General features: G+C 52.0%; 1 protein-coding gene across 2 annotated transcripts in view; it reads right to left on the reverse strand.

Annotated features, from left to right (window-relative positions):
• Positions 1–7695, reverse strand: part of GOLGB1 (golgin B1) — a 42522-nt gene extending 34827 nt beyond the window's left edge. The window contains exons 1-3 of one of the 2 annotated variants that reach the window (XM_060279318.1): positions 7618–7695; positions 2394–2490; positions 1010–1162 (exon numbers count right to left, since the gene is read on the reverse strand). In XM_060279318.1, coding sequence (XP_060135301.1) covers positions 1010–1162; positions 2394–2483 — 243 coding nt within the window. In that variant the 5' untranslated portion in view covers positions 2484–2490; positions 7618–7695. Of the gene's footprint in view, positions 1–1009; positions 1163–2393; positions 2607–7617 lie in introns of both variants that reach the window. The other variant, XM_060279319.1, reaches the window with a different exon arrangement.
• Positions 7696–12183: the final 4488 nt, after the last annotated feature.

Genomic DNA, 12183 nt, shown 5'->3' on the forward strand with positions numbered 1-12183 from the left:
GGGAGTCTATTCTGCTGTCAAATGGCCATTAATGTAAGAAATTTCTTCCCAAGGCTCCATTGGAATCTCCTTTCTTGCAATTCCTATCTGCAGGGTTGTGTCCAGAAAGCTGCACTGAGAGGCTGCTCTTCGGGCCCCTAGTGCCTATGCTATGGGGTACCCCAGGGCACTATGTTGTCCCCAAGGCTATTCAGCACCTATATGATGCCGCAGGGAGTGGCCCTTAGGAGTTCTTGAGCAAAGTGCCACTGGCATGCTGAGGATACCATTCCTCCACTGGAGGTCAGGGACTGGACTGAAGAGGAGGGCTGGGCATTGCCCCCTCCATCCCCTCAGCTGCTTTTGGAAGAGGAGGGGGAGATTCACACACACACACACACACACACACACACACACACACCCTTTCTCCAGCAGTTTCAAGAGCAGAAGGAGACAGGGCTGATTTGCAGCTGCATGAAGAACTGCCAAGCTCCGAGATAGGAGGAGAGAGAGAGGGGAAGTTGGAGAGCAGCCAGCAGACACACCCTTAGAGAGCCTGCGAACTCCTCCTTCTCCAAGGACTCGCAGATCACTCAGCATTCCAGAACAAAGAACGCTGCAGAGTTTGAACCCTGTGGCGTCCCGTAGATTCTCAGCCTCTTGTTGGAGGAAGGAAGGAAAGGGGCTCAGAGTGCTCTGCTCCACAGTTACTGAATAAAACCATAAAAACAAACTTTCTTGTTTCTTCTTTGATCCTGGAGGCTGCCGGGGGAGGAGAGAATCCCTCGAGCCTGACACTGGAGCATTGGAGACAGAAGAGGCTGTGCAGTTTGTGGGACTGGGAAGCTGCTATGGGCCAACCCCACAGAGGCTGACGTGAGCCAAGGCCCCACAGTGGGGCAAGGGGCTGGGCTCAATGGCCTCCTGACCCCCATCTCGGGTTTTGCAATTGTAAGCGTCGCAGCAGCAGACGAAAGGTTCCCAGTTAGGGAAGAGTTGAGCAGTGACCCCTCCCACAGAGGAATGGTACCTGTAGCAGGGCATCCTTCTGCTGTAGCTGAGCATCCTTCTCGCGCACCAGGTCCTTCAGCTGCGCCACCAGCTTCTCCATGTGGCCCAGCCGTTCCAGAACGTCCTCTGGCGTCTCCTCCCCATTCTGCTGGCTGGGCTCCAGGACCGGCCCCTGCGGGGTAACAAGAAGAACTCTGTGCAACAAACGCCATGGCCAAAGGAGCCAACATCTGGCTTCATCCCTAGGGGTAAACATCTGGCGGCGGTGGATCCGCACCATATTATTATTTTTAATTATAAAATGTGCATACTGCCCTCCACCCGAAGATCACAAGGCGGTTTATGGTATAACAGCACAAAATACATAACATAATAACAAAAAAACTCACCCCAAACACATTTTTTAAAAGCCATACACTGCTTAATCAGCCAAAGGCCTGGTTGAAAAGAAATGTTTTCACCTGGTGCCTAAAGATATGTAATGAAGATGCCAGGCGAGGCTTCCTGGGGAGAGCGTTCCACAAACAGGGAGCCACCACAGATAAGGCCTGTTCTCATGTTGCCATAGGCATTTCACATGACTTCCCCAAAGAACTCTGGGAATTATAGTTCCCCCTCACCGAGCTGTGACGCCCAGCACCCTTAACAAACTGCAGCTCCTGGGATTTTTTGGGCGGTGGGGAGGGGAGGTAGTCACGGGCTTCAATGTGCATTGGATGTGTTTTAAATGTATGGTGTGGGTTTGCCCTGAGAGTCTTGGAGGGCGGCAATCAGAAAAAGCTTTGAGAAATCAAGGGCTGCATCTATGAATGAGCCATCCCAAATCAAGCACCACAAACAGAACTTGCAGGCTGCCGCAAGTGGCACATTTCTGAGAGGACGCCATTCACATATTCAGCTGTGAACCATCGGTCATTAAAGGGCACAATGGGTGGGAAAGCAGGCAGAGAGCGTGCACGTGTGAAGCAGCTCCAAATGGTGTGATTCTGCTTGGACTGCAGAACTGAAAACCCAGCTGTGGGGGGATAAGCTGAGGCTTATGCCCCACAGCCTCTATGGAGGAGCCAGGAGCCAGGGCAGAAGGTGGCAGCTCATCTCCTCACAGAATTAGTGTGTGTGGCGCAGGTCATAATAGAATCACAGAGCTGTAGCACAGGAAGGGACTTTAAGGGTCATCTAGTCCAACCCCCCACAATGCAGGCATCTCATGACCAGTATTTGTGCTGTCTTCTGCCTGTTTCCAAGACAATTTAAGGCACAAATGCCCTCCTTGTTTTAGGCTGCCTGTGCAGCCAGGACCTCCTAGCCCAGCTGGCAACTCGGGAGAAGCACATGCATGCTGCAGACCCTTCCTTCCCCACACCCAACGTGCAGCAGGCCTCGGCTGGGGAAAAGCTACTTACATCAGGCAGATCAGCAGCCTCTGCAGCCTCTCCTTCCCCTGACAGCTCTTGCAGGACAGTGTTGGCCAGTCCGGACAAGCGGCTCAGCATCTTGAGCCTCCAGGCGCGCAGCAGCACAGAGAGAAGGGGAAAGTGGATGTCAGCACACAAACACAAACGGGAAAGGTTTGGGGCTAGGTTCAGTCGCTGTGCAGGGAACTTGCTTCCACCATGCTGTCGTAGCAAAAGCCAAAAGAGACAAGGAAGAACTTGCTTATTGCCCAAGGCCACACACAGAATCGAGCATCCAGACATCTCAAGCATGCAGGGAATAAGGGGACTGCCCCATCTGCTGCCGTCCAGGATGAAACATCCCCGAGGAAACAGAATAATCCACATGTCCACCTCAGACCAAGTGTTTGCCTTGGTCAGAAACCGGAAATTCACTTCACTGAGTTCAGAAATCAGGAATGAGCCTCACAGCTGAAGATAGGGGAAAGGACATTTCCTTAGATCCCTTCTTCACCCAGGTTTCTAAATGGACCCTTGCCTGGCAGCCTACAGAATTTCAAAATTATCTCCAAGCAACTAGGCTAGGAAGCTTGCAGAAGCTGAAAAGGAATTGAATCCCTTTTATTTATCCTTTCAGGTCAACCATGGGCCACAAATTATTTTAAAAACAGAAATGTGTGATGAGTGAGGAAAGCACACTACGCTTGGGATGTTCCAAGGACTGACTTTCAAGCCTGAACTAGCTGCACCAGAACCAAGAAAGCCTGAAAGGGAGAGCACCCCCGCGGCAACTCCAAACTGCTCAAGGCAGAGGGAGGATGGGCAGAGGCAGTGGGCTTGAGTGAACAGATTCCCAGATCTCATCACCTGCATTCTCAACACCCACACCGTTTCCAAACATGGACATTTCAAGTGCTGCAGAATCAAAACCATATCTCCTGACAGGCTTTACAACCTTCGTTGTCTGAATCTAACTCCCATCAGACCCACTGTCAAAGGCCAGGGGTGATGGAAGCAGCAATCCAACAGCATTGGAAGGCCCCAGCTACCCCCCCCCCCCGGCTTGAAGGTACCTTTAAACGGTGGCAAGGAGAGGATTCCCTGTTCCTGCTGCCTCACCCTTTATTTATAAAAACAGTTCCCTGACTTTCCAACAAATGGTGTTCTCGCCCAGGTCAGATACGCACAACTGACTTGTTGGAAGCAGAGGTGACGCCGCCTGCTCCTCAAACACCAGCCAGAACGTCAGCAAAGGCTACCCGGACATTGATAAGTGTTTCCTGCTGCTCAACTCCCTTGGGCGCTTTGGGTGGGGCTGCTGAGCATGGGAGCAGCAGGTACTTTCACAGAAGCTGTTAATTCTGTTTAACTTCCCTGGCATGAGTGTGGCTAAGAAACTGTGCTGTGAATCAGTGAGTCCCTGGTCCAAGTCTGCCATGGACTCACCAAGTGCCACCTTGGGCAACCCAGGACCTCTCAGCTTTAGCCTAACCTGATGTGGGTTTTCAGGAAGTGGAGAGAGAATTGCCTATGCAAAATACGGTAATTTGCACAAGGTAAAATTTGCACCAGAAAATATTCTCTAGTTAGACCCTAGAGAGTGGTCTAACTTAGCACATCAGCTTTACTACAAAACCTGGAAACTGCCGAACTTGTCTAACATCTATTTGAAATTAGCATTCATTGATTGCTACCAATGAACTTATGGAATTTTTTCTACAGAAAAAGAAAGCACTGGGATTTCTTTTCTGTCCTACATCACTGCCCAGCTACCTGTATTAAGGGGGTAATAATACTGACTGACCTTACTGGGCTGTTGAATGAATTACAACAAATGCATGCTTGGGAAATGTTACATTTTATGGCACTTCACTCTAGGAAAGCTACACTTTTGAGGTGGTGAATCAGATTCATCAGGCATGTCCAACAGGTAGATTGTGATCTACTGGTAGATCACTGGGTGTCTGTGGTAGATCACTGGCTTGCCCCAAAGAAGCTCAACCATTTTGGCACCCCTAAAAAAAAGCTCAACAACTTTGCGCTGCCCTTCTAAAAAATGGGGCTTTCCTCCTCCTTAAAAAAAAGCTTAACAACTTACAGATCACTGTCAGTTTTTAACTCTGTGAGTAGATCGCAGTCTCTTGGGAGTTGGCCACCCTTGAGATACATCTTTGTCTCACATGACAGCACACCTGTGGTTTTCCAACACAGAGCCTTATGCAAAGCAGCCCTCCAGTCAAGTAAGCAGGGAGGGTGAATCATCAGGCCAGGTGAGTGGCAACCCAAACAGATTCCTTGGGGAAATTCCTCTGCAGAAGCTTACTTAAGGTAATAAGCCTGTGGCCACAGCTTCTGCTCTTCCAGAATATTTATGCCTTGTTATCAAGAAAAGATCACTTACTAATGAGAAATAATGCCTTTTAGTGTCACCCACACAAGATTGTGGAATACTCTGTCAACAGAGATTCAGCAGGCAAGTATTATTATTATTTATTGAATTTATACACTGCCCTATATCCAGAGGTCTCAGGGCGGTTCACAGAATAAAATCAAAATATAAAACCACAATATACATAATCAAAACAACAACAACCCAATAACGCCACCCTCCCCCAAAAAACCCACCTTTTAAAAAGGGTATAAGTAAGAGTGCATCTTTCCCCACTGGTTAACTGGTGCCTGTTTTTAACTTCTTAGTATGTTTTTACTGCATGTTTTTATCTATTTCTCTTGTGAACTGCTTTTAGTTTTTTCTTAATGAAATAGCGCTCTATATTTTTATAAGTAAATGAAACAAAACATGTCTAACTTAATTCTAGCTTGTCAAAGTAACCAAGGCCACAGCCCACTCTTCATTTGCACTGGGCACAGAATGGAAGATTACAAACTTAAGGAACATTTTCTCCACCTCCTGGTTTCAAACGTAGCTGCCCAGTTTGCATATAACGCTCACCCAAGCCATGGCTTTGAGCAGGCAAGCAGACATGCATAGGGTTGCCAGACTCAATAGAGGACAGAACTTCTGTGCCTTTAATTGCCCTGCTCTCTTTTGAGTCTGGAAACCTTAAAGAGAAACCAGCAGCCCCTTTGCTTGGAAATTAAACACAGGGTCTGCTGGTTTCTCTCTAAGGTTTCCAGACTCAAAAGAGAGCAGGGCAATTAAAGGCACAGAAGTCCTGTCCTCTGTTGAGTCTGGCAACCCTAAACATGCGGGTCCCTGGAGTGATGGTCATGGGACTGCTGCTGCAATGCTATCAGAGGCCAAGCCGTGATTTGGGTCTGCATTATGTGTGAACCCAGCTTTGTGGTTTGACTTAAGACGAACCATGGGTGGTAAACCAAGAGCAAACTCCGGTTACTGCTCATGGCTGATTTCACTCCTGGCTTAGCCCCAGGTGAGGGAGGGATGCTGCAACCTTCTCTCAGGGAACCGGCGAGCCAGGCTAATGCTGTGCAGTGTGAAAGCGACCCCAAGTCACACGAGAGCTGTAGAACTGGTGCACTGGAACCAGCAAGACAAGAGGAGGTACCAACCATTTCCAGCTTATGGGAAGTCCAAGGGGCAGAGGCTGAGGAGGCTGCCTTTAAAGAGCACCTGCAGGGATGGTGGCAGAGCTGGATTTAGGTTTGATGAGGCCCTGGTCGCTCTTTTTGTGTGGAATATACACTATATGGTAGTTTATGGACCTAATAGATATCTCAAGCCATTTGCACATGTTACCATGCAATCGTGGGACCCAGGTGGCACTGTGGGTTAAACCACAGAGTCTAGGGCTTGCTGATCAGAAGGTCGGCGGTTCGAATCCCTGCATTGGGGTGAGCTCCCGTTGTTCGGTCCCAGCTCCTGCCCACCTAGCAGTTCGAAAGCACATCAAAGTGCAAGTAGATAAATAGGGACCGCTCCGGCAGGAAGGTAAACGGCGTTTCCGTGTGCTGCTCTGGTTTGCCAGAAGCAGCTTTGTCATGCTGGCCACATGACCCAGAAGCTGTCTGCGGACAAACGCCGGCTCCCTCGACCTATAGAGCGAGATGAGTGCCGCAACCCCAGAGTCGGACACGACTGGACCTGATGGTCAGTCCATGCAATCAGTCCATGCAGAACATAGGCACCCTATATATAGAAATGAGCAAACCAGTGATATTTTAGGGAGCAACATACACTGTTGCTGTATGTAGGTTTTCTTTTATTAGATTTTTATCTTATCTTATATTTTGGAAATATACATCCAGGTTTTTTTTCTTTCGTTTTTTTTTGGGAGCCCCAAGAGAGTGGGACCCTAAGCTACAGCTTTAGAACAACTACCCGACTTTTAGAAGACATCTGAAGTCAGCCCTGTTTAGGGAAGCTTTTAATGTTTGATGGACTACTGTATTTTAATATTTTGTTGGAAGCCGCCCAGAGTGGTTGGGGAAACCCAGGCAGATGGGCGGGGTATAAATAATAAATTTATTTATTACCAACAGTTATTACCAACAGGGTACCAACAGTTACCAGCTTATGGGAAGTCCAAGGGGCAGAGACTGAGAAGAGGAGGCTGCCTTTTAAGAGCACCCAAATGGAGCTCCCAAACAGCAAGGCCTTTCCTGTGCCTTGATGGGCAGACGCCGGCAAGCAGAGCCGAGAGAAGGGTGCACAGCATGGCCTGCTGACCAAGCCGCCGTTAAAGACACAGGAGCAGAGGGATGCAGAGCTCATGGCAACCTGGCCTGGAGAAAGGAACGGATCTGCTGCGAGGGACATGCCAGGCTGGTCAGTTCTGTGGGCACTTTTGAGAGGTCAGGGAGAGTGGCTTCCCACCGCTGCCCCTCCGTTCCCGATTCCAGCAGGCCGAGGTTCAACAGGTGCAGCCACGCAGGTCTACAGAACCACAGAACTGTAGCGCTGGAAGGGACCGCGAGGGTCATCTAGTCCGACCCCGGTGTTTTTAGCCACGCGCCGAGATTAAGCTCTACCGGCTGGACCATCCCTGGGCCGACCTGAGGCTGCACCTGTTGTACTCCTGCCTTCTTCCTCCAACAGGGGAGGAGCAGCTGCCGCCGCCGCACCCTGCGGTTTTAGCAGCCGCACAGCAGGCCGAAGTTCAACAGCCATTGAACTCCACCGGTGGAACTTCTGCCTGCGCGCCTCCCTTCCCCCCCCCCAACGGAGGAGCAGCCCAAGGGCTCGACGAGCTCCCCCAGGGGCGGGCGAAGAGGGGTAGCCTTGCCTCGCCGGGCCCGGCGGCAGACTCACCGCTCTTCTCCTCAGCCCGCGTCCTCTCCGGGTTCCGGCCACATCAGCACCGGAAGTGCCCTGGTCTCTGCCCCTCGGCGCTTCCGGGTTGCTCCCTTCAAGCTCTCGCCTCCTTCTCTCGGCTCATGTCCAATCAGAACCCGGGCAGCTCCAAGACGGATGGAGCGCCCCTCCAACCGCAGCGCAGGGCTTCGGCCGTTGCCCGGGTGACGCCGCGGTCGGCGTAGCCACGTCGCGCCACTTGCGCGCCCGCCAATCAGAGGAGCGGGATTCTCTCTCCTCCTCCCTCTCTTTGCATCACAGCGAGCCGCACGAAAACAAAACACAAGGAGCCAATCAGGAAGCGAGGTCTCCCCCTCCAAGCAGCGCAGGTATCCAATCAGCGGTCGCGCTGCGAAGGCGGGTCTGAAGTTGGAGGCCAATCAGGGCGGGCGGGCGACGGAGGCTGTCTTTCCAGACGCCGCTTCACCTCGGAAACTTCCCGCGAGGAAGCCACGCCCCCTCCGAGGGGCGGGGAAATAGTTTTGCATATGGTAATTTATGTTAATATGTCAGGGCCTACAGTTTAACTATTATGCGCTTAATATTAATGAGGTAGAATTAAAAAGAAATTGCGATTAATTCCATTAATTAGCTAATAATAATAATACTAATAATAGTTTCTTATCGTCATATCAAAATAAATTGTTGTTGCTGTTGATTTATTACTATTCTTTTGTTTTTATTACCTTCACCTTTAAATCACCTTTCATCCCACAGGATCCCAGGGCAGTTAATTATTAACAGCAATTAACTAATTAATTACACAGCTTTTTCAGCAGGCTTATTGATGGGGAAGGGTTTTGGGGGGGGTAGCAAAGGTTTCTTTATTGGTGGTGGAGGGTGAAATTAACAAATAGGAATTGACATGTGTTTGGGGTTTTTTCCCCAGCTGCCCCCTCTCCCCACTCTGTTGCCAGTTGCCGAGGCTGAAGATCCCCGTCTACCGCCAGCCGCCCAAGTCCCTTCCTCTCCAGGGCAATTTCCCCCAATCAATCGGAGGCTGCGGCTTCCTGAGAGCCCACTTCTCCTCCGCCCTCTTCATGCCTCCCCTGGTTCTGGAAGACCAAGCAGGAGGGGAGCTTGTCACAGCAGGAGGAGGAGGAGGAGACTCTCCATTGTGACTCCTCACCAGACTGGTTCCTGTCTGCCTCTTGGTCCTCTTCCTCTCCTGCTTCCGCTTCTGCCTCTGATTCTGGACTTCTCTCTGCCACCGACTCTCCCTGCTCACTAAGCCCTGTGGCCTCTTCACATTCCAACACTTCCTTCTCCTCCCAGTCTTCTCCCTCTGACCCCTCGTCGCCGCCGTCATCGTCCCACCACCCTTTCCTGGAATCTGAGCCTCCTTCCCCAGTAGGTTCCTCCCATGCATCCAACCAGTACATGATACCCTCACCCATGGGCGTACCCAGCATGGGGCAGGGGGGGCAGCTGCCCCCCCTAGAAGCAGGGCAGCTGGAGAGGACAGGCAGGGACGCTGCCTGCTGTGCTACGCCTCAGCCTGCTTGACTGAAGCGAAACGGCATTAGCGGCAGCAGCGAAGCTGCCTCCGTTGAAAAAAACCTGGACCTGGGCTAACTTCAACCCACACTCCTTCAAGTCACAGCAAGCACAGCACAGAAAGTGCTGCCCCACAATGCTCTGCGGCATCTCATTTGCATACATGTAAACGGCCCCCTTTCCTCTGGGGTGTGTGGATGTTGACCATGCCTCGTGGGGGATCCTGGCCACATCATTGCCAGATAGCCAATCGGGTGGTTGAGGGGCGTGGCTGGGGGCGTGGCTGGTGTGCCCCCCCTAGCTTTGATCCTGGGTACGCCCATGCCCTCACCACACACAAATAATAATAATATATTTTAAATCCTTCCAGTAGCACCTTAGAGACCAGCTAAGTTTGTTATTGGTATAAGCTTTCGTGTGCATGCAGATATTAATATGTTTCAGATAACATTTCCTGCAATACCTTTTAAGGACAGGGTGGGTGGGCGAGCCACAGGCCTACGGCAACTTTTGCTTTATCAAAACCTGTGAGGGACAGGGGATATCGCGAAGTCCCTCCCCTCCTGAGTTCAAGCCCGTCCCCGAGCAAAGGGGAAAGCAGGGAGAGTTCCGATTCCAGTGGGGAAGCAGGAAGTCGTGTCCGAGGCTCAGGCAAGGTAGAGGAGCCAGGGTCCCAGGTGGGACAGGAAGGGGCAAGTAAGGGGGGAAGACCCATCCCCCCAACTCCAGAATTACGCAGGAAGAGGAGGGGCAAGAGGATGGGTCTGCCAAAGCTTTTGTGTTGGAGAAAGACGCGCCAAAAGCCATTAGGAGGTTCTGAAACCGACTGACAACATCGCTCCGTGTAAATAGCAATGACTTGAGCACTGTAAATACGCAGCACCAATAAAAGAATAAAATGCAGAGCTGCGTAGCGTCGTTACTCTGAAGTAGTCCACTCCGGCCACTGTGACAGCAACCTCCTAATCATTTTTGGGCTACTTTGGAGTTGCCGGGATGAGCGTGTCAGAGGCGGAGAAGTGGCGGCAGATCGCTGAGCAAGCCCAGCTAGAACTGCAACAGCTGTCGCTGCAGGCGCAGGGAGAATTGAAGGCAGCTAAAGAGGAGACTAAGAAGGTCCAGGACGACCGGCTACAACTTGCGGAACAGGTGAGAGAGCTCCAGGAAAAAGAGCAGCATTTAAGGGCGGTGGCGGTAGACCTCCAAAACAAGCTGGATGCAGAGAAAAACAAGGCGGGAGGGGCACCCCAAGTCCAAGTGCTGCCAGGAAGGAGAGCCGGGACCCTAGTAAGCAAGTTCAATGGAGACCCGAAGGAGTTTCAGGGCTTTGAGACTGAGATTGTGTATGCTCTTGAGCTGCACCACGATGAGTTCCCTGATGATGAGCACAGAGTAGCGTTTATTGTGGAGCACCTTACAGGGGCGGCCAGGGAGTGGCTAAGACCGTTAATTGCAACAAGGAATCCTTGCATGAAGAATGTCAAACTATTTCTAGAAGGTTTGAAAACGATGTATTCGTCCGATAGTCATATGGACCAGACTAAGGAGGAACTTCATAATTTACGCCAAGGAAATATGACAGTTCGCGCGTATTGGGCGAAATTCACCATGCTGGTGCACAGATTGGGGTGGGATCTGGAGTCTGCCCCAATGCAAGCGGCGTTTTACTTGGGGTTGCATGAGGAGGTGAAGGATGAGCTCTCGAGAGGTCCAAAGCCCAGTAATATGGATCAACTGAGCAAAGCGGCTCTGGCGGTGGGGGTGAGGCAGGAATCCAGATGGAGCGACAAGCAAGCAACGCGCGCAAAGCGGGCTTGGTTCCCACGGGCGCAGGAGAAGCCACTCCCTCAACAACCCTTTCAAGCCACGCCTGGGGCCAGTCAGGACCAGGAACCCATGCAGATTGATAGCGCGCGCGCGCGGGCTTTTCAAACCCCAGCGGCGCCAAGACGCAAGGAGGGAAGGGGTGGGAATTGCTTTCTCTGCAACTCCCCCCAGCATCTCGTCAGAGACTGCCCACATCGCAGGGAGTGGCAAGGAAAGGCGGGAACGGTTGTGCCCTCCCCCACTGACGCAGCACCACAGCAGGGAAACGGGAAAGCCTGGCTGCAGGAGACAAGGGGCGGCAGCCAGGCACAGTCAGCAGACAACAGCCCCAGCCCACCCACCCGCACAGAGAGGAGCAGAGCCAGCCCACCCCTCCCAGAGCAGGAGTGGTTCTAGAAGTGACGCTCACGCTCCCTAATGGCTATCCCCTGACAGTCCTCGCCTTAATTGACAGTGGGGCGTCAGCGAACTTCTTCTCGAGAAACTTTGCAGAAGAGCACCAGATCCAGCTTCTGCAGCTGGATTTTCCTCTGCACGTGGCAACCATTGACGGCAGAGAGCTGCTGGGAGGGGCCATCACTCATCAAACCCCCCCCATGAGAATGACGGTCGGAAGGCACTCAGAGACACTGGCATTCAACGTCACCACCATCTCAGACCCCCCAATCGTTTTGGGCATGAGCTGGCTGGCGCGCCACGACCCCTCCATAAGTTGGCATCAGAGATGCATCACTTTTGGATCGGACTTTTGCCTGGAACATTGCATGCAGCACCAACCAGGGGAGGGGCCTCCGATAGCCACGGTGGCCACCATGCACGTCAAAGGGGGTGAGGCGATACCCAAACCATACTGGGACCTGCAGGAGGTCTTCAGTGAAGCGGAGTCCGACCACCTGCCCCCACACAGGCCTTTTGACTGCCAGATCAACCTGGTGCCTGGGGCAACTATACCCCCAGCCAAGCTGTACGCCATGTCAGACCAGGAACTGGAGGATCTGCGCGCTTTTATCGACAAGAACCTCAAGCGGGGGTTCATCAGAGAAAGCAAGGCAGCAGGGGGCAGCCCGGTCTTCTGGGTGGACAAGAAAGACACGCAACAGCGCCGTCTTGTGGTGGATTTTAGACGGCTGAATTCGGTGACAGAGCCAGTGGCTTTCCCCATGCCCAGAGTGGATGATCTCCTGACAGCGGCACGCAGGG

Source organism: Zootoca vivipara, chromosome 10 (genome assembly GCF_963506605.1).
Source record: "Zootoca vivipara chromosome 10, rZooViv1.1, whole genome shotgun sequence".
Taxonomy (NCBI): Eukaryota; Metazoa; Chordata; class Lepidosauria; order Squamata; family Lacertidae; genus Zootoca; species Zootoca vivipara.